Raw genomic sequence first — 23,124 nt, 5'->3', positions numbered from 1 at the left:
TCAGACCATGTCAGCCTGTTCATTTATGTGAGAAAATATAAATGAGACTTGATTACTGTAGTTCACAATATGTGCCATCCTACTACATCATACGTATTCCGTAAACTATTCATACCTTTTACCAAACTAGGCAAAACTTAAAGGTGAGCCAAAATGCTGTGTTTCCCAGGATTTGGAAGAAATTATAAAGGCAAACACTACAGAGTTTTTCATAGAAACTAGTGGTGTTGTGAATATTATTTTTCTTCATGAAAGTAGTCCCTATAATGTACAGTTCTATTATAAAGTGATTTAAAGGGGGGCTTTGTGGATTTCAGAATCAGAATCAGAATCAGAAATACTTTAATAATCCCAGGGGGAAATTATTTTTTGTTACCACTCAGGTATACAACAACATATACAACAGCTGGAGCAGGAACAGGCAGCATGCAGCTTTCGCGCACGCGCACGCGCACTTAAAACTCTCTCTTAACTCTCGCAGGGACAGATACAGCATGACATGAAGGAGAGGAGAGGGAAAAAAAGCAACTCTCAGACTATCCTCATAAAGATAAGAACAGTGTGGGAACAGGAAAAAACACCTCAGCACGTAAGCACACAAACAGTACATTTGCACTGCAGCACAACATAACATAAAGTTAACAACAGACAACACAAGACAAGATAGCAAGCAGGGTAGGCCTGGGAGGGAGAGGGAGAGAAAAGCGACCGCCTTCGCTGAGAGCTGGAAAGAGAAATTTAGTATTGCATTTGCATCATTTCAAAGCAGCAGAGGCCAAGATATCCTGAATTGTAGTCCCTAGTATGGGTCAAACTCCCAAAATGCTGACCTCATTAGAGGTCTTTCATTAGACCTGCCTGGTGATCATTTCAAAGCTCCTGATGAGCCACAAAGACATTATACAACTTTTTTCACTGGCTGAGTAGTACTCGTCATGACTTGTAAACTCAGTAATATCTGTGGAGAAACTACAATTAGAATAAACAAAATTATTAAAAGACTTTATTGCAAGCTAATGTTAAATTTCAATAGTGGTTAACAAACATTAAACAATACATTTGCTCTGAGAGGACAACAGTAAAAGATCAGCTGTAAGTCTGTCAGGATCCTTTCAGTAGGGGTCAGCAGAGACTCAATTAAAAAAAGGTAAGAGTCTTAATATGTAAACAGCATGTCTGTAAGTACTGTACGCTATTAATTATCATACTTAGATGATTTTTGATTAATAAATATGAATGATGGATGTCCAGAGACCAAAACAAGATTACTCTCAGTTACACGCATGTGTTTCAAATGCAGCATCTCCGTAGTGTCAGGGCATGTGGCTGGTCTGTTTGTAATTTCTTTCAAGTTCAAAGCAATCCTGAAAATCCTGTTATAATGTAATAATATACTTTATTAATCCCGCAAGGGGAAATTACTTGTTATTAAGGACCTTAAGCTAACGTTTCCTTGTTGCACTTCAGTCTGCAGACACGACACAAGTGAAGTGATTTAAGTACAACTCATAAGTATTCATTATACATGTAAATCAGATGTTCAGTGTGTGTTAGCAGGGTTTAAAAAAAAAAAATGCTAATTTGGAAATGAGGCCCACATATGGTGCCAAGCCTTTCTCTAACACAAGCCACATGAAACATCCAACTTCCCCAGCATGCCCTGCTCTGTAACTGCAAAACTTACCAAGAAATATCTTTATCTCACTCTTGCATCTCTAAACTGAAACATTATACATTTACTACAGGTGTAAACCAGATGAGACAAAAGACATGGAAAAGCAAATAGTGCTATGTGTTGCAGATTGTAGCCATTAACATGTGGCCATATTGTCCTAGACCACTCTTAAGTGTCTATGGCTTCCACATGAGTGCTCAGTAAGCCAAACCACACAGCTCTCCTTGATGATATCCACAGAGGGGAGAGGCATGGAAAAAAATTATGGATGAAAGTCATTCTTCTTTCCATCGTCCCTCCATGTTTGGTAAGGTGCACTTGCAGCTCAGGGGTGCTATGATTGGAAGCCATATGATAATGCATCTAAAAGGCAGAGGTAGAAAACAGCAGTTGAGACATTGACATTCATAGATTGAAACATCTGGACAAAAGTCAAAGTGTTATATTATGAATCTTGTATCTATGAACACTATACCATCAGACAACAAATGGAATTATTCTGGAGCTATTCATTCAGTCCAGCATAAACATCTTTCAGTTTAAAGGGTCTGTTCACTTAGGAAACTTAAAAAACTTAAAAACACATATTTCTGATTTACGTCTAGTGGTATCTAGACATAAAAACAGGTCTTATTTGCCTAGGTTTGAAGGTAACTGTCTCTGTGATTTCTAAATCCACACCAATAAAATAGAGATGAATGCAATTTCATATGTGGTCATCTCAGCAATGAAAGCTTACATTTTAAAAAAAAATATATTTTTAGGGATTATTAATCTGATAGAAAGCACATAGAATAAAAAGTTTATGCAAGGTCTGTGGATTATCCACCTTAACCAGGAAACTAATTCTGAAAAGAAATGTAGTTGAAGTTCTTTACGCCCCACAAACACAATTCCATTTACCTCCATTCAACATTTTTGGAAATAAACTTGACAAGAGTTTAATGAGAAGACTGATACCACTCTCATGTCTGTATGATAAATATCAAGCTAGCACCACCACTAGCCGGCTCACTTAGTTTAACACAAAAACTGGAAATGGGTGAACAGCTAGCCTGGTTCTGTCCAGAAGAAATCTGCCTCTAATAATCAGCTCACTTTTTGTATATGGAGTCAAAAAAACTCCCAGGTAGCTCCATGTACAAAGGCTCAGTCATTCTCCCCCTCTATACCCTTTCCTGTCTCCAGCTATCCTGTTAAATAAAGGCCTAAAATACCCCAAAAATGATCTTAAAAAAGAAAGAAAGCGAGATACGTTATGTTAACGAGTACTTTTGTGAGGTGGATTTTTTACCCAATGCCTTCAAACTATCCCTGTAAATAGCGACCAAGCTAACTCTAATAATTCACTTCATGGCGTGAAATGGCTGTCACCACTCACCTGAATGGAACTGTGCCGTGCAACATAGTCCCTCCCCTCGCGCTGTCCGGTAAATGGGTGACACACACACTCTAGTTGCTGGGGGGAGGTGTGTGAGGCGCGTTGACAGAGAGTCCGGAGGCAAATAGAGAGAGGAGCGCTGGCCAGTGACAGAGCTTTGCTGTGCCTCCCAGGTGAGCCAGTAGCCCTTCAGACCGCCTACGCTGCTCTTCCAATCGACCTGCACTGAGTCACTGCCCACTGTGGTCAGCTGGAGGTCCGCCAGGGCTGGAGTCACTGGAAACAAAGATGTTAGTCTATTTGTTGTGTTGGTATATTTCAAAAGGAAATAGAACTAAGGTGAGAATTTTAGAGAAGAGTGTCCTCATGTCTTGTGTAGTAATTGTCTGTGATGCTCAAAATGCCACCCTAACTACAACATCTCAGTCCCCAAAATTGTACAGCACATTATTAGCACTTCTCTTTGGCCATTTAAGTTTTAGATCCAGACTTTAGCTTTAGTATAGCTATTTAAATTATTTATGTGAATGTTATTTTGATATTTTGTACGAAGTGCGTTTTTTGTTGCTATTGATAATATTTTATCCAAGTGGATTGTGCAGGTGTTTGTGTGTAGAGTATGGACTCATGGGGCTGGTTTCCTTAACACTGATTAGCTTACATGCTACTAATTCATAATGCTGGTTTTTAGACACCTCAGTCTGCAGTGTTTTCTCCAAAGGGGAAAGGTTTGCATCCCACTGCTGTGCTGCGTCATGAAACCGGTATCATGAGGAGTGCAGATTCAGTGCTGAGCTGAGTGAATAAACGATTAAAAAAGTATGAGCTAAAGGATAACAGAAATGCTTTGATGGAAGTCGTACAATAGAAAAATGTGACTGATTGGCTCATGCTCCTCTAGCTGCTCAGAACTGCCCTTGGAGTAGTCAAACCTGAATGGAACTGCTAGTAATTATTTAAAATTTAAGACCCAGAAAGCTCTAGGCTGCGCAGGATTAGGATGAGTGTGCAGTAAATGGATCCTTGATCACCAAGTTTAACATTTTCTTCATGTAGCTCACCTTCCTCAGTACACACTTTGACAGACATGGCCTTCTCCGTGCCCGAGGTGTGCCGAGCACTAACGGTGACCAAGTAAGTGGTATCTGGTTGGAGGTTGGTGAGGAGCGTGGAGTTTTGCGTTCGGCCCACGGTGACAGCGTGGAGCTTGCCCCTGGGCAGGGCAGAGTACTCGATGTAGTAACTTGCGACCGTCTCCGGCTGAGAAGGACCCCAACTCACCCGAATGCTGGTTTGCCCCGACTCAGAGACCGTTACCACAGCTGGGCTCAGCACCTCTGGTGTGTGTGGGGAGATAGGAAAAAACAGAGTCAGTATAAGATAATATGAGGAAAATAACCTACTCATGATAACTTTCCTATAATAACTATAACACGAATAGAGTGAAGATAGGGAAAGTTAGTGGTAAACTTCCACTTAATTAATTCCAGTTAATTACTAGCATTACAAGTCTGAATGTTGAAAATGAAAATTTGTCTACAAACAAGCATACAATTCAACATATATGAAACATAAAGTTTCCAATAATAGGTGACTAATAAAGAAATGTTTACTTTGAAATTGATCTTTTCTGATTTTACTATGATTAGTACCAAATTACTGGGAATTTTTGGGGTAAAATTTGGACCCTTAAAACAAAAAAGATATTGAATTTACAAATACAAAGACAACAGATGCAACAAAAAAAGCAGAACATTCTTAAATTTGAGAAACTTTTTTGGTATGTATGGGTTATAACACTGTAAATAGGATGTAACCCAACCTGGCTTTGTTTTGAAGGTGACGGAGAGTTTGTTAAACACTTGTTCATTATACTTCGGGGTCAGAGTGGTGGTATAGGTAGTATCAGGCTTCAGGCCTGTTAGCCTGGCAGTGCTGGAATCTGCAGATGGGGTTAGTCTCTGGAACGGCCTACTACTGGTGCTCGGACTGGTCCCAGTTCCATCTCCTCCGTCACCTCCTCCTCCCGTCGGAAGCGGACCAAAGTGAATCTCATAGTACCCCCCCAAACCGGACAGAACCGGTCGCCAGTGGAGTGTGGCAGAGTTGGTGGAGACGTCACGGATGTTGATTCGCTCAGCTCGGATAATCTCTGTCGACGCAGGGAAAAGATGAATGAAATTACTGTGTGCAAACGGGTCTGTCAGGATTATAATTAAAGAAGTTATAATTCTGCAAAGACAGAGAAAGGATGGTGACAGGGAAGAAAACAAGAGAGAGAGTGCTAAAGGTGCCTCTGCTTCAGACAGCCACCCACGTCGACAGCCAGACTTAGGTTTCTGGATGCATTCATAGCTCTTGCAATACGACAACTTGAAATAGCCAACCCAGGCCCTGCAACAAAATAACATATGCCACAGAGGCATTGATATCTGTGATCGGATCCTTAGGCACTAAGTAAAGACTGGTGCATCTATTATTGTTGTGCACAAGCCTTATTTATACTATGCATCATGCTTTACAGCTGCAGAATACTGTTTAATTGCTGAGGTGTCCCTTGTGAGTGTTATGGCAGTTACCTAATCTGGCCCGTGAAGTGGACGACCTTCCCAGTCTATATATATAAATGTGTATCATGTCTTGCATAGTGTTGGAGGATACAGCAAGGAAAGTTGAATCATTAATCCATTAATAGATCATCATATCCCTTACACAAGCACACTGGTTTCACTGTCTTCAGGAGCATCTCTGGAATTAGGGCGGAGCCTAGAGACATATGATACATCTGTGAATGAGTGGTGGACTATAAAATGCAGAGCTTTGCATTGTGGAACTGTTAGCAATTACAAAGTAGAGCACATGCCATGGACACTACTTTTTTGCTGCATTGTGGGAATTTTTGAGGGCACAATATAACGTGGCAGCATAAACTTCATAATCAACTTCAGACACTAAAGGCCCTGACACGCCAACCCGACGGCCGACCGTCGGCAGAAAAGGCAGTCGGACTGAGCAGAGGTCCAAAAAGTGCCTTGGAACACACCGAAACGACGGCGACAGGAACGTACGTTCTGCACGTACACGAGTCTCTATAACAGCAGGCGCCGCAAAACTGTATTGTCGCCCAAAAGATGAAAACCGGAAATGACGAACGCGTCACGTGGGTCTGGCTTCTCCAGCCAATAGTAATGGCGGCTTGTTCGAAATATGATCTCGTATTTTACGAAAATCGTTCACTGAAACGTGTTTCTGAAAACATTTTAAGTGAGAAATAGGCCATGCAGTTGCTGAATCTGTCTTCATTTCAGATCGACAAAGGTTAGTTTAAAAGATTTTGAGAGGCGTCCGTCACTCATCCCGCTCGCCATTTCCGGGTTAGCATTCCACCAATCAGATTGGTCATTGAGTCAGAGTGCCCGCCCTCCGACCGACGGCCGATTATCGGGTTGATGTGTCAGGGCCTTTAAATAAAATGACGGACAGTAAATATAGTGCACTATATGGTAAATAGGGAGTGATTTTGCCCACAGTCAAAGAATCCATTACGGATATAAACATAATGTCCAGTGCAGCTTTAAGAAAACAATTGCATTAAATGTTGCAATCACAAAGTAAATAAAATCATTACATTTCCCAATAATAATTATATTAATTAAAATTAAATAACAAAATGTTTTTTAAAAAAAAGTAGTATTGCTTTTTGATGTGCCATTTTACTAATGTGCCCGACAATCATATCCAATCTCACAATTCATTTGTCTCCTGCTTTACCGTAGTTTCTATTTTATTTTTTTAAGACTATTTTTTAGGCCTTTATTTTTAACAGGACACCTTAGACTTGAAAGGGGCCTAGGGCCTCTGCATATAGGCACGTGCTCTACCACCTGAGCTACACAGGCGCCCTATTTCATTATTGCTTTTATTTAAAAATGAGTCTTTTTTTATTTAAAAAACAATGTCACACCTACAAATTAAACCTGAGTCCAACCCACAAAGCAGTAACAGGGGCTCTGATGGCAGACACATTAGTAAATGGAATCACAAAAGGTGAAATCTAAAATGTTATTTTGTGATTCCATTTTGATATCCAAAATGGTGAAATATGAATTAATCCTTTATGATTTGAGTAGTATTAAACACTGAAAATGTTATAATTCTTTTGGTGGCACACTTCAGGCTCCATACCTTCCAACCTCACATATCACCAGCGATACTCACCAATGATGGCATCCCGCAGGTCCTCTGTGATGATACTCATATCATCGATGTCCACAAAGTACAGGTGGCTTTCCACAGGCGGAGTCACCACTTGCCTCAACACCTGATAGTTGCCATGCCCAGTGGAGACCACCAGCACAGCCACGCCTTCCTCCTGCAGCTCAGCCATTGGTCCAATAACATCACCTGGTTTCACCCCATCAGTCAACCACACTAGCACCCTAGGAAGCCCCGCCCGGGCCCCGTCTGCTGTTCCAGGTCTCAGCACCCACTCTTTTGCCATTCTCAGCGCCTCCACTGTGTTGGTGTCCCCCCTGAGAGGTTTGGTGTTCCCCAAAGCCCCCTGGAGGCTACTCTGGGTGCTATGGGTGCCAAAGCCAAACTCGAGGCGTGGTCGGGTGCCTACCTGCAGAAGTCCTACCCTCACCTGGTCCTCTCCCAGCGAAAAGGGGAGGAGGAGCTCAGACAGGAAGGTGAGCATGCGGGAGTGCTCATAAGCCGACACACTTCCAGAGGAATCCAATAAGAAGAGGACATCGCCCTCGCAGCAGTTCAGCACTGTGGAGGAAAAATAATGGTCAATTCAGTCATTAATATGCAAATCAAGAAGTCAATATCAGTACATAACTGCCTTTTGATGCGGATGTAGCAACTTCCTCTAGGATTCCTTTTACTCCCACAACTTTTTTCCACAGGTCCACTCTCATGATGCACTGACACATACACACCCACATTTGGAATCTCCCTCTCTTTCTCCATCCACTTTCTTGGAAAAACAACTTTTATAGGGGATATTGTTAACTTGAAAGCAGCAAAGAGTCAGAAGCAAGTCATGACAGTGAAGATAAGAAGAAATCAAAACAAACAGAGGAACTTCAAAATGATGCCGGCACTGTGATAACTTCAGAAGTGGACGATAAAAGAGATTCAAGCACTGAGGCAGAGAGTGGATTTCCCCCCCCACAATTTTCCATATTTCGTAACAGAAGCAAAGTTAAAAGTGAATGCCAAGAGTGAAGGACAGGAGGGAGGGAGAACAGTAGCTGCTGGGCTTTAGCTGTAAAGGCAGAGAGAGTGGAGAGAGGAGGTGGGACAAGGGGAAATAAGAGGCATTAAAAGGAGAGGAGTGAGGCTGAGTGGGGGGGGGAGGGGGGGGGGGTACTGGTAGTTCCATGTGAGAGACGAGGAGGAATGTTGAATGGCCATATACAGAGCAGAGAGAAAAAGAAAGAAGCAGCAGTAATAAAGAATAATAAATAATCTAAAAGCAATATTTAGCCGCAAATTGTGCAGTCATCCAAGAAAAAACACCCACTTTTAAAATCTCAGAGAAAGGGTTAAACAGAAAGATAAACATGTGAGAGATGACAATCTTAGATTGCCTCTAGGTTACTGTGATTTTATAAGTCTGCAATAACAGCATCGCCTCAGACACCTTGACACCTTGAAACTCTTATTTTCCTTGGATGCCTCTTTTTCTAATATCTGAAAGTTCAACACATGAGGTGTTGATAAGACTCGGAGGTGTTGAAAGCTGAGAATGCAGCGAGGCATATATATACACAAATCAAACATGTACACACACATGCAGACTGCCCTTTCCTCCATCAGCCTAAAGAATTCCTTACATCTGTCTTGTTGTTGGACTTTGGAGCGAGTGGGCCGCTCCATATCACAGCCCCCTACCTCTACCTATGTTCAGGTATGTCTTTATCTGAAAACCACCTGTTGACGTCTGGAGATAGCCGCTTCACTGTTAATCTACAGAGAAGACATGTTTCAAATGCAGCCTGCTGCTATCGATCGCACGATAAATCAGATGTATTGGTGGACTGCTAGCACTTGAATGATGTGATGGTGGAAAACCTCCCGTGGCACCAGTAAAACACAACAGGAGCAGAGCAGGTCTTGCAACCTGCTGAACACATGGGTACATTACATGGGAGTCTGGAACATGCGCAATCAAGCATGAACAATATAGGTTTTGTGGTCTGGATGTGCAGAAATGTAGCATGAATATGAGGAACACAATAGACAAATTTAAGCATGTGGTGTGTTGCAGAAGATTAGAGGAATTTGAATTTTAAGCATTTCATGTCGGATTACAAAGCTAGACAACAGAATAAGAATAATCAAACTAACAGCCATCTAGTAGTAAAGAATACAATAGCCACAGCCTTTTAGTCTCTCTTATACCATGCTTGCTCCTTGATTACCTTTCAGTTACTCACAATTACCCAAACACTGGGAAGGATGACAGTAATAACAGCAAGTGCACTTATAAAAAGCCCAATTACTGTAAGTTATGTTGGTCCTGTCTAATCAGGTCCCTGTTAATGAAAATAGCAAAGTATCTCACTAAGTAGCCTACTATGTTAACCCAGTCATAAAGATCCGCTCTCACTGACAGACTCGGCAGTGTCGCCACCGCCAAGTTTAGCCTCTCAGACACTTCATGGTCATGATCTTTACCGCAGGGTGTAAAGACACCGCTGTGATACTTGGCTGATAACATTTGTTTTGTGGTGTAAGTGAATCAAACTGCCAGTCTGTCATCAATGATCAGAACTGATGACAATGAGAGACAGGTATTAGTATCAAAATCAGCCTATAGACTCACTGAGGAGTGTCTCAACTCTGCATCAGTGTAAGATACAGAAAGATTTTATTTAATCTTAGTGACCCTCATATTTGTATCGCATATATATTATTTAGTAGCCTAGGATACATCATGGCTGTGGAAAACTAAAACTGCATATCAGACATTCTTGCTCTCAGTTTTCTTTTCTCATTAGATTATAACTTTGACGTAATCATTAAAAACAATTTCTCAGTTGATCTGGAGACTGCTTTGTCCTTGCTTTGGAAACCACTGCTGTAATGCCAAGAGATTTCATCAGCAGACAATAATCTGGGAATTCAACCCTTTCTGTGTGTGTGTGTGTGTGTGTGTGTGTGTGTGTGTGTGTGTGTGTGTGTGTGTGTGTGTGTTTTACGGGGAGCACCTGAAGCTCTTCCCAGGCCACATGTGTGGTCTCTGAATTTGCCCCCTGGTTTGGGAATCACTGCCCCAGGCTGTGGGATTTCATCAACTGACAATTCCATTCCTGGAATCGTGCCATTTTACTGAGAACACTGGTGTAATTTCAACCCCACCCTGATCCACCCTGAGCTCAGACAGTGCCTCCACCTACTGTAGCATCCATCTATCATGGCAAAGTCAGTGCATCGCATATTATGTACCACCAATGCATTTAAATAAAAAACAATATTGTATCATTGTAGGTAGTGGTCCTGAAAATACAGATATCAGTTTGTCTCCAAATCGATTTTTGGCACATGTTCCTCTATTATGATAATGAAAATTTAAACTTGGTCCATCTGAGGGAACTTACCTCCTTCAGGTGCGGGGTTCTGTGTAGCCGACTGCCGCAGGAGCATACACAACAGCATCCATGTCAACAACATGTGGCTCTCCATCACAATAGTTATGAGTAAGCTCCCCCGAAGCAAATTATAACACAAATGTTACGGGTTCTTGAGTCAACCATATATCCACCGCAGCCCGAAGGAGCGCATTCCCAGTCACTAAATTATGGTTGAAAGCATAATTGAGTCACATCCAGTCCAGCTTTTTATTTCTCTTTTTCTCTTTCCTCTTCGTTGAGCATGATCAACCACTCGGTAACTGGGAGACGCTGGAAGTCGAAGTAAAACTAAACTCTAAACTTTAGTCTGCGTGCGTAATGTCTGGAAGCTCCTAGTCAACGCAAAATGCGCCTCGCTCGCGCTCAGCACACGAATATCAAGCACGCGAGAAGTAAATACAAAATTTCCGGGCAAAACTTTCAAAATAAAATTATCGTTTGCTAAGGCTAATCACATCCGTCCTTTTTTTTTTTTTTTTAAAGCAATGTCAATATCGGCCAAAATTCAATAATGGCCTTTGTCTTACAATGACGGGACCTGGTTAAATATGTAGGTCTATTCATAGTTATTATGATTATTGAAACACGCCATGTTGGTTAACCCAAAGCTTAAGTCAGTGGTGGAATAGTCTAACATTAAGGAAGTTAAATAAGTAAAAATAGGCTAGTAATTACCTACCACAATGTAAAAATAGGCAACTCCATCACACGCCCAACTCACTTCAAAAAAATAACTAAATATTCTCAACAAAATAAAGTATTCGTAATTCACAATGTTAAGCCTATATTGTGAAATATGCTGTCATTTGATTAATATTATTGATGCATTTAAATGTAAGTAGGATGATAAGGTTGTAGCTGATTTAATGAGCTAATTTTACCTGCTTTATATAGTGTTGACTGGTTTAATCTATAACAATTATAATAATTTAATATTATGTATATTATGTATTTTTTACCGCCACCTCAGTGGAATGGTTTAAAACCACTGGCACTAATGTGTCGAGGTACTTATGTGGAATGTGCATCCTCGCCTGCATGCACAAAAACAAGTGAAAAATACAATATTTACCAGTGAAATTTAGGCTAGTAGAATAGTAGAAGTTTAAAGTAGCATAAAATAGAAATACTTAAGTAAAGTATAAGTACCTCGAATTAAGTAGCCTACCATATTTGAGTAGGCTAAATCTCAGTTTTTTTTTTTGATATTTCTTTATTTGATCAGGGACAATGCACAAAAAACATTAGTCTAAAAAAGAAGAGATGTCATGTGTCAGGTTATAGCAAAAAATGCTAATTTCCACCCGCAGTCCCTGGACAGGTTGATGTTATACTTAAAAAGGTTCATAAAATATATACAAAATAATACATGAAAGCATTACTTCACTCACATCATAAAAACACTCTCCACGTCAGAAATCTATCACTCACTCACTCATAGTTTACATCATTCATATCATAGTCATTCAGTGCGTACCACTCTGTTCAGTAGATTTAAAAAGACTTGAATATGTGTTGTAAATGATTATATTTAGTGGCTTTGACACAACTTAGTGTAACATTTGACATAGAGTCTTAGCTGTACCACACTACTAAGAATTATGTCTGCTTATTATAGTAGATGTGTTCTTAAAAAATCAGAGTAAGCCACTGCTGACATAGTTGACAAAAAGATGCCTTTATTTTGAAAGTAAAGCTGCTTTAACTTCCCTCTGGCTACTTCTGTCTGGCCTGACAAATCTCACTTTCTTGTGTATGTGTACCTCACTCCTCCCTTCTCTGTCCAGTCTCCCCAGTAACTCAGAATAGTAAATAGGGCTGTGTTCCCCATACAGGCGTCAACACCTTGGATCTGAGCCACAATTAGATTTAAGTCATCATGTTACCTTATTAGCAGGGATATAAATGGGGATCCACTAAAAGCTCACTTGACATTTTTGCTGATAAATCTTTGAAATGAGTCATATACACCATGGGGAGTGTTTATTGGGATTTACTGAGGAATAAGAACATACATCATTTGTAAAAGAAATATATTTTCTGAAATGCCCATATGACCTCTTGATTGATCTTTTGTACGCCTTGAGTTAGTCTTCAGACAATGCCAGTAATATTTACCTTGAGACTTAAACTTATTTTCTCAATATTTGTCTGGTGAAGACAGCAAAGAATTTCAGCTATCCAAGAGATTAAGGAACCTCTGGTTTACTGAGAGAGACCACAAATACTTGCTGTATTCAAACCACTGGGAGTGCAGCTTTGAAATTACACAGCACATAGCACTAGAGTGGAAAATAGTCAATAGCTTGCATGCAGGCTACCACTGAGCCCTTTGGACCTACTGTATGATTCAGTGTGTGTGTGTGTGTGTGTGTGCGTGCATGCGTGCGTGCGTGCGTGCGTGCATGCGTCTGTCTGAATGTGAGACAGAAAAAAGAAAGAAACAAAGGGGGTAGGAGGGAATAAATGGACAGAAGAGGATGCAAGAATTAGGAAAGGTCTAGATTCCTCTGTGACGCATTGTGTCCAAATACTTCTATTGTTCCAGTGAGACACTGACAATAAACACTCCCTTCCCAATACACACACCTATTAACTAAACACTAACACTACAGTGCAGTCAGTCATTGGGAAGCATTATGATAGCGCTGTCTGACTTATATTTCATTGCAATGAATCATCCATATGGAAAACAATGTAAAAAAAAGAGCACCACATATTAGACAAGTACAAACAATTCATTGTGCTTTATGCATTTATAATATACAATTATGTTTGTGGCTTGTGAGTCAACCTTTATTTATTTAGTATGCAATTGACAATAACAACTTTGGCAACCATGACAAAGTTTGTGTCCGGTTTCTGAAAATTCTTGTTTTATGCTCTGTTGCTAAAATTGAACTCCAAGTGTCTGGGAAGTCAAGTTCCCTGCTTAGATCATGATCCATTTACACCCTGCTGCAACAGACATGCAACATTAATTTCTGTGCGGTTTTTGGGTACCTCCCCTACAGGGCTGAACAAGTTCTCACACGCACATCTGCAGCCCCCGAAGCTCATGGTCAACGACATTGTGCTGTTTGGATATTAATACAGATGGGAGTTCTCTCTAGTCAGCGAGCTGTTAATCAGTTAGACACACACAGTATACCCCCACTTGAAACAACTTGGCACTGGTGTGTGTGTGTGTGTGTGTGTGTGTGTGTGTGTGTGTGTGTGTGTGTGTGAGAGAGAGAGAGAGAGAGAGAGCAGTAAATAGCTGAACATGCATATGCACAGAGCATGCTCTGTATATTCTCTGCGTGAGCGTGTGCACGTACTTGAACACATTTCTGTGTGTATTTCATCATGTCAAGCTTTGCACAGGTTGTGCAATGACAGATTACATGCAGCTGACTGACGTGTGTCAAGTACATGAACTGCAGCTCGAGTTAGTGTTCCACATTGCGCTGAACTCCACCGACATCACCAGCTGTTTCCACCCAACAGTCTCATGTCAGCACATTGTCTCCACAGCCTCAATCATTATGTCAGATTATGCAACCTGACCAGTGATTTGTTCCTTGTCATTCTCACATACCATCATAGTCCTGGTGGGATGACAAGTAATACAAGTCTTGTATGAAGGAAAAACAGTGACACAGCACAGTAAACTCCACCTTTTAGCTGTGGGCAAGGCAGCAGTAGAGGGACTAGGTGGAACGGGACGAGAGGCGAAAACAGGGAGATGTCATCAATGGAAGAGTGTACGACATTTTGTCCATTGCAGCATTAAGGGCATGATAACATGGACATGAAGAAAAACAGTCCATCCTTTGGGAGAGGGTTAAAGCCTGAAACACTGCCTTTACTGCCTTCTTATACAGGCTCTTGTAACTTTGGCCCATAATAGCAGCCTAGTTGTAATTACCCATTAAACGTTGGCTGCCAAGGATTTGGCTACATTTTGGAATGCCACTGTCTGTGGTTAAGTGAATTCCACAGATCTATATTTGCCAGTATTTTTTCTACTTTTTGCTAGTCTATGGTATTTGAGGCTTGGTATAGCAACCATGGGTTTTGTGCAGATTTGAGGAAGAAAAAATAAATGTCTCTTAGTAACATAATCTGCATCACAAAAAGATGGAGAAAGAAAGGCTAGATAAAACACTGATCGAGGAGAGAGATTAGGGAGAGGAACAAGGGTGATGCAGGTATAAGAGTGATAAGAGGGAAACTCAGACAAAATATTTAGCAGAATTTACATTTGGACCTTTCGGGCAAACAGCTCAAACGCAGAGCCAAGAACACTATTTGCTTCCAGCGTATTGGATTTTGGCACGACACATAAATAAAAGCCATCAAACTATAAATACAGACAGGAAAGTCAGAGGGACTTCCCATCGCTGTGATGTGCAGAAGACCAGAATTGTGCCAAGTGCCCACTACCTTCCTGAACAACACTGACAAACTCCGGTCCTGCGTCAGCGGTACTTTCCTACCTCCACTGATCAACATCCTGTATGTCCACAGTGGGTCTCGTCTTTTACGCACTATATATAACGGCATTTCCTATAAGCATTTACCTTTTAGAACATTTTGTTTTGTTCCAGCAACCTGACACTAAAAATTTATATCTCCCTGTGTTCCAAGATCTAACTGCATCCAGGGAAATGCTCAATCTTTGCTTTCCCTAAACAAATGTGACAAGCTACATTAAACACAAGCAACTGTTGGGTTCGAAGCTGAACCACAGTTTCACAGAATTATTCAATGTATATTTAAGCACCCGTGTCTGCTTACTGTCTTGGAGTAAAATGAGGTATACAGCTCCATCTTGCTAGTTAGAACATCTGTTTTGCAATAATCTCCACACTGGTGAGGCCAACACCCACTGCATGTTTCCACAGTAAAATGTCACAGGCTGCCTCTGGTTGTGCCAAGTTGGGTCGATGGAGGTTCTCTCTATAGCTGGCTTGGCTCATCTTGAGAGGTCTGCTCAGACAATGGTTTTATTGTGTTGAGGAATGGCTGGAGGGTTATAGGTAGAGGATACCATGTACTCATCTTTTTGACTTAGTATGAATACAAACTCATTGGGAATTTGGATAGACAAGTTGAAAAGATGGCAGGTTCATCTACCACCTAACATCTCCTGATTTATGAAGAAGCTGACTGAAAGAACATTTTATGGGTCATTTTAACAGCACAGTAGGGTCTGACACCAGTGGCATGTGAGAAACTTTACCCCTAATGAGCCTGAAGCCCTCTGGAAAGGCTCTGCTGGTTGTTTCCAAAAATGTTTAAATAGAGTAACTGAGAACTAAGAATTCTGCTTTGTTGACTAATAGTTCAGCAATATAAAAAGGACATTCTATTCACAGCCTCAGTGTGCCCCCAAATGCTCTCTTGTACTGTAAGGACTTCCATCCAAAAGCCCAAATTACTCAAAGAAAGTCTAGTGCTCACTATAATCCGAGAAATACTATAATCCCACTTATTCAGAAACCACATGAGAAAGGTCAGTGGCTGTGACTCATCGATGTCAGAGTTCTCTGAGCGCTGGCTTTCTCTTGTGCAGCCTGTGGGAAGGAGCATGGTAGGCTACCGTTGGCTGGATGTAACAGGCATTTCTCTCTCTCTCACACACACACACACACACACACACACACACACACACACATAGACAAACCACAATCCAGTACTGTGCTGAAGTGTGTTTGTGTCTGTATTCACATCACAAGGATTCTCATAAATCCTTTTCCTCCCTTTTCAGCCTCATGTTCTCTATCATATCCTTTATTTTCTTTCCACGCTTCCTCTAATCATCCCCATGCTGAACTGTTTTTAATATAGCAGGCCTATAAGTGTCCTTTTTCTTTTTCGCCATCTTTATTTCAGCTAGTCCTCCAAAGTGTTTTGGCCACAATAGGCAACAGCTGGATTCTCCATTCTTTCCTCCCTTTGTGATTCCTCGCCCCTTCTTATTGCTTCTCACCCTGTACGCACACTCCCTCCTCAGCAGTCCCAGCTGCCTTCCACCCTTAGTAACACTCCTGCATACTATACAAACACATAGAAACAAGCAATGTACACAAGTCCTCACATGTAAACTGACAGAGGTGCACATGCATATACAGTATAAATGCACACACAAAAGGTAGCTGAAGTCACTTTTGTGGTATGTCTGAAAGTTTAAAGAGGCAGGGATGTGTTGTTATTACATGTGCATCCGCAGTGGAATCTGTCAGGGCAGGTTGAGTTGGTGGAGGACCTGGCAAACTATCAAAGCTATCAGTGAGGCAAACCACCCCCTCTCTTTTATCTGCTCGCTTTAAAGGAGGGCACAAATAAAAAAAAAGAACGTACACAAAGGCTTATATATTGTTCAAAAGTAGCAATCTATCCACCTGGTCAAAACAGAGTCTTGATACTTGTGCTTCAGATATAACAGAGAGGTTGAAACTTCTGTCCGAGGTGTAAACTTTTACTCCAACACCTCACCAGGTGTGTGATGAACATCCGACCGTGCTTTATTGACAGAAAGATGACAACCTTGCTGTCTGGCCCATCCTGCCTGTTAACACAATCACCTGTCATCCACATCCGCAGCCTCCCCACTTAAGTCTGGGCCTTTCACTTCCAGGCACGTTCTACACATGCTCAAAGTTTCAACCCTTTCTCTGTTATGTTTCCCACTTCCTGTTCTTTCTTTATTCCGTACGCACACATAACGCGCCCTCCAAAGTGCCACACAGGTCACACAGTCCACTCTGTCTCGATTTCACTCAGCTCCCCTCCTGTCGAGTGTCAAGGTGACAGGTAAGGGAAGAAACCTGATATTGTCTGATAGTGGTATATGGCATGGGGGAGGGAGGGGTTGTGTTTGAACTTGTCTGGCTTGAGCTCTGCCTGTCTGTTTTTCAATGAGTAATCCATTGTAAGACCGATCACACACACACACACACACACACTGGCAGGTTAAATGACATAGCAAATACAAGAGGGAAGAGGAGTTTTAGCCCAAGGGAGATTAATGGGTGATGTGTGAGACGTGGGGGCTGCTGGTTAGGTTAAAGAGTTTGTCTTATTCGTATGGAAAATGTTCTTAAGCTTCTGTGGTTGAAAAGAGTATCAGTATTGGCTGCGAGGCAGTAGTTTATACCTAAGGTTGCTTGTTTAACAATCTCCTACGCTATTATCTTTTTCTTAGCCACGCTAGCAGCGTAGCTCTACGGCTAGCAAACATCTCAACAACTATAGGATGGATTGCCATAACATTTTCCATCTACTGCTATCAGTCTAAATTTTAATGTGTCAATATTTTGCAAATATTATGATTGTTATTATTAATTTGCAAATGTTAGTATGCTAACCAACCAAATGGAGATGAACATGGTAAACATTATTCCTGCTAAGTGTCAGCATGTTAGCATTGTCATTGTGAGCATGTCAGCCTGAATTTGTCGTGTGAAGTGAGGATGGTGGACCCAAATGCAGAGAGCAGGCGAAGGAGTATGAGCACGAGGATTTATTAAACACAAAAAACAGGAGCAAACCAAAGGTGGTCCAAAAATGGAGCAGGCAGAAAACAGAACAGGCTAAACGACGAGCTGACAGGAACAAAACCAGACACAAACACTAACATACATACAAACAAACGGCACCAGGACACAAAATGATCTGACAAAAGACAAGGGGAAGACAAAGACTAAATACACAGGGTAACGAGGAAACAAGAGGCAGGTGACACAAGGGCTGGGAAACAGGTGGAAAACATCAGGTAATCACACAGGCGGGAAAACACAAAGTAAAGCTAAACAAGACAGAACAGATTATCAAAGTAAAACAGGAAACAAGCAAAATACAGAACAGACACGGACTACAAAAATAAAATACACACCACCCATAACAGGACCCCCCCCCCAAGGGACAGCTCCCAGATGTCCAACAAAAAAGAAAATTAACAGGCAGAACCCATCCAGGGAGGGCGGAGGGGGCCCGGAGGAGGGACGACCCCAGAATAAAATCAACCCCGGAGGGGCGAAAGAAAGTCTGGGGGAGGCAGAAAGCCACTGGGGAACCTGGGGACAGAAAGTCACTGGGGCAAAACGCCCTGGGTCTCAGGGAACAGAGAATCACTGGGGCACAGCGCTCTGGGGCACAGGGAACAGAAAGTCACTGGGGCACAGAGAGAGCTCGGCAACAGGGGCAGAGAGGGCTCGGCAACAGGGAGCAGAGAGGCCTCGGCAACAGGGGGCAGAGAGGCCTCGGCAACAGGGGGCAGGGAGCAGAAACGAAGGCAGAAACCTTCAGGCGGTCTGCGACGAAGGAAGAACCCTTCTGGCCACCGGCGACGGAGGCAGAAGCCCTCTGGCGAATCCCCTCTGAAGGCCGGCAGCGAAGGCGAATCCCCTCTGAAGGCCGGCAGCGAAGGCGAATCCCTTCTGAAGGCCGGCGGCGAAGGCGAATCCCTTCTGAAGGCCGGCGGCGAAGGCGAATCCCCTCTGAAGGCCGGCGGCGAAGGCGAATCCCTTCTGAAGGCCGGCGGCGAAGGCGAATCCCTTCTGAAGGCCGCCGACGAAGGCGAATCCCCTCTGAAGGCCGGCGGCGAAGGCGAATCCCCTCTGAAGGCCGGCGGCGAAGGCGAATCCCCTCTGAAGGCCGGCGGCGAAGGCGAATCCCCTCTGAAGGCCGGCGGCGAAGGCGAATCCCCTCTGAAGGCCGGCGGCGAAGGCGAATCCCCTCTGAAGGCCGGCGGCGAAGGCGAATCCCTTCTGAAGGCCGGCGGCGAAGGCGAATCCCCTCTGAAGGCCCGCGACGGAGGCGAATCCCTTCTGAAGGCCCGCGACGGAGGCGAATCCCTTCTGGAGGCCAGCGACGGAGGCGAATCCCTTCTGGAGGCCAGCGGTGGAGGCGAATCCCTTCTGACGGCCAGCGTTGAAGGCGAAACCCCTCCGGATGACAGGCAGACCGAGCAGGAGAAGGGACAGCTGGGCAGAAGACTGGCGACCGGTCAGCTGGGTTGGGGTCCGCCAAACAGGCAACAGGAACTGAGGTCGACAGGGATGCCGACAGGGCACGAGAGGCAGGAGTGGGGTTGACCGAAAACCAGGGCAAAGTCACTAGGGAGGTCTCTGGGGCTCCGGAGACCAACAAAGCCTCAGGGGCAGTCACTGGGGAGGTCTCTGGGACACCGGAGACCGGCAAAGCCTCAGGGGCAGTCTCTGGGGCGCCGGAGACCGGCAAGGCCTCTGGCTTGCCCGTAGACGTAGACTCTGGGAGAGCTGTCGACGTAGACTCTGGGAGGTCTGCCGACGTAGACTCTGGGAGGTCTGCCGACGTAGACTCTGGGAGGTCTGCCGACGTAGACTCTGGGAGGTCTGCCGACGTAGACTCTGGGAGGTCTGCACGTCAGCGGCGGTTCTGGGCGGCTGCACGTCAGCGGAGATTCTGGAAGGCTGCACGTCAGCGGAGATTCTGAGAGGCTGCACGTCAGCGGAGATTCTGAGAGGCTGCACGTCAGCGGAGATTCTGAGAGGCTGCACGTCAGCGGAGATTCTGGGAGGCTGCACGTCAGCGGAGATTCTGGGAGGCTGCACGTCAGCGGAGATTCTGGGAGGCTGCACGTCAGCGGAGATTCTGGGAGGCTGCACGTCAGCGGAGATTCTGGGAGGCTGCACGTCAACGGAGGTTCTGGGAGGCTGCACGTCAGCGGAGGTTCTGGGAGGCTGCACGTCAGCGGAGATTCTGGAAGGCTGCTAACCAGCAGGGGATCTATGAGGCTGCTAGCCAGCCGGGGTTCGGAGAAGCTGCTAGCCAGCCGAAGCTTGGGGCGGCTGCTAGCCAGCCGGGATTCTGGGAAGCTGCTAGCCAGCCGGGAATCAGGGATGCTGCTAGTCAGCCGGGAATCAGGAAAGCTGCTAGTCAGCCAGGGATCAAGGATAACGGACCGCCTAGGGACACTAGGAAACTCGGGAACTCTAGGAAACTCGGGGACACTAGGAAACTCGGGGACACTAGGAAACTCGGGGACACTAGGAAACTCTAGGAAACTCTCGGGAACGCTAGGAAGCTCGGGGACACTAGGAGGCTCGGGGAAGCTGGGCAGTGCTGGGACACTGGGCAGCTTGGGGACACTAGGAAACTCGGGGACGCTGGGCAGTGCCGGGACAATAGGAAGGCTGCTAGCAAGCCTGGAGTCAGGGGGGTTACTAGGTGGCCTGGATTCAGGGGGGTTGCTAGCTAGCTGGGGCTCAGAGAGGTTGCTAGCTAGCCTGGATTCAGGGAGGTTGCTAACTAGCCTGGGCTCAGGAATGCTGCTAGCTAGCTTGAATTGAGGAGGGCTGCTAGCTAGCTGGGGCTCAAGGGGGCTGCTAGCCAGCCGGGGCTCAAGAAGGCTGCTAGCTAGCCTGGATACAGAGGGGCTGCTAACTAGCCTGGGCTCAGGAAGGCTGCTAGCTAGCTTGAGCTCAGAGAGGCTGTTAGCTAGCCGGGGGTCAAGAAAGCTGCTAGCTAGCCTCGACTCAGGGGAGTAGCCAGCTAGCTGGGGCTCAGGGAGCTTGCTAACTAGCCGGGGCTCGGGAAGGCTGTTAGCTAGCCTGGATTCAGGGGGTTTGCTAGCTAGCCTGGATTTAGGGAGGTTGCTAGCTAACCGAGGCTCGGGGAGGTTGCTAGCTAGCCCGGATTCAAGGAGGTTGCTAGCTAGCGGGGAAGTTGAGAGGCTGCTAGCTAGCCGGGAATCAGGAAGACTGCTAGCTAGCCTGGATTCTGGGGAAATGCTAGCTAGCATGGGCTCAAGGGGATCGCTAGCTAGCAGGGGCTCAGGGGGATCGCTAGCTAGCCTGGATTCAAGAGGGCTGCTAGCTAGCCGGGGCTCGGGAAGGCTACTAGCTAGCTCGGATTCAGGTGGGCTGCTAACTAGCTCGGGGTCAGGGGAGCTGCACGCCAGCTCGGAGTCAGGGGAGCTGCACGCCAGCTCGGAGTCAGGGGAGCTGCACGCCAGCTCGGAGTCAGGGGAGCTGCACGCCAGCTCGGAGTCAGGGGAGCTGCACGCCAGCTCGGGGTCAGAGGAGCTGCACGCCAGCTCGGGGTCAGAGGAGCTGCACGCCAGCTCAGGGTCAGAGGAGCTGCACGCCAGCTCAGGGTCAGAGGAGCTGCACGCCAGCTCAGGGTCAGAGGAGCTGCACGCCGGCCCGGAGTCAGGAGAGCCGCACGTCAACCCAGGGTCAGGAGAGCAGCACGCCAGCCCGGGAACAGAAGGGTTGCACGTCAGCTCGGGAACAGAAGGGTTGCACGTCAGCTCGGGAACATTGGTCTGCTCAGGAGAACTCACTGACCAAGTAGCAGGCTGGGTACCAACTGGCAGCTGGGGTAGCTGACTGCTAGCAGGCTTGGGAGATGATGGCCTGGTTGCATGTTGGGGTGTTGGCTCCCGGCTAGGAGTTTCCAAGAAGTCCTGAAGCCACTCCGGCAGGAAGCTCCTAAGCCAGGGTTGAGAGGAAACTCTCCAGCGAGCAGAGCGAAGAACTGCCTCCTTAGCCTCCCAACCTTGGGCAATTCTCCACTCCCCAACAGCACAGATAAGCCTGCAGGTGAGGTCACAAAGTTCGTCCTCGAATGACTCTGCTGGGTCCATGATGGTCAGATCATTCTGTCGTGTGAAGTGAGGATGGTGGACCCAAATGCAGAGAGCAGGCGAAGGAGTATGAGCACGAGGATTTATTAAACACAAAAAACAGGAGCAAACCAAAGGCGGTCCAAAAATGGAGCAGGCAGAAAACAGAACAGGCTAAACGACGAGCTGACAGGAACAAAACCAGACACAAACACAAACACACACAAACACACACAAACACACACACACACACACACACACACACACACACACACACACACACACACACACACACACACACACACCCACACACACACACACACACACACAAACACACACACACACACACACACACACACACCACACACACACACACACACACACACACACACCACACACACACACACACACACACACCACACACACACACACACACACACACACACACACACACACACACACACACACACACACACACACACACACACACACACACACACACACACACACACACACACACACACACACACACACACACACATACATACATACTGACGGCACCAGGACACAAAATGATCTGACAAAAGACAAGGGGAAGACAAAGACTAAATACACAGGGTAACGAGGAAACAAGAGGCAGGTGACACAAGGGCTGGGAAACAGGTGGAAAACATCAGGTAATCACACAGGCGGGAAAACACAAAGTAAAGCTAAACAAGACAGAACAGATTATCAAAGTAAAACAGGAAACAAGCAAAATACAGAACAGACCCGGACTACAAAAATAAAATACACACCACCCATAACAGAATTTGGAATTTAGCTC

General features: G+C 44.8%; 1 protein-coding gene and 1 long non-coding RNA gene across 3 annotated transcripts; one reads left to right on the top strand and one right to left on the bottom strand.

Annotated features, from left to right (window-relative positions):
* Window positions 1-985: 985 nt before the first annotated feature.
* On the bottom strand, window positions 986-11,058 carry vwa1 (von Willebrand factor A domain containing 1). 2 transcript variants are annotated; one of them, XR_004899025.1, is made up of 7 exons: window positions 10,670-11,058; window positions 7,275-7,832; window positions 4,879-5,208; window positions 4,118-4,393; window positions 3,057-3,332; window positions 1,423-2,038; window positions 986-1,373 (listed from the first exon to the last, which is right to left on the bottom strand). XR_004899025.1 is itself a non-coding variant. In XM_031286481.2 (6 exons), the coding sequence occupies exons 1-6, from the start codon at window positions 10,752-10,754 to the stop codon at window positions 2,010-2,012; spliced, it is 1,554 nt and encodes a 517-aa protein (XP_031142341.2). In that variant the 5' UTR covers window positions 10,755-11,058; the 3' UTR covers window positions 986-2,009. The 2 variants fall into 2 exon arrangements, 1 of the variants encoding a protein (XP_031142341.2); XM_031286481.2 differs by having other exon boundaries at window positions 986-2,038.
* LOC116040818 lies at window positions 3,449-22,459 on the top strand. The gene is made up of 3 exons (XR_004102771.2): window positions 3,449-3,820; window positions 8,406-8,410; window positions 22,436-22,459. It is a non-coding gene; the product is annotated as an uncharacterized LOC116040818 (long non-coding RNA).
* Window positions 22,460-23,124: the final 665 nt, after the last annotated feature.

The sequence above is a fragment of the Sander lucioperca genome, chromosome 12, assembly GCF_008315115.2.
Source record: "Sander lucioperca isolate FBNREF2018 chromosome 12, SLUC_FBN_1.2, whole genome shotgun sequence".
Taxonomy (NCBI): Eukaryota; Metazoa; Chordata; class Actinopteri; order Perciformes; family Percidae; genus Sander; species Sander lucioperca.
This window is presented reverse-complemented; position numbering and strand designations above follow the sequence as displayed.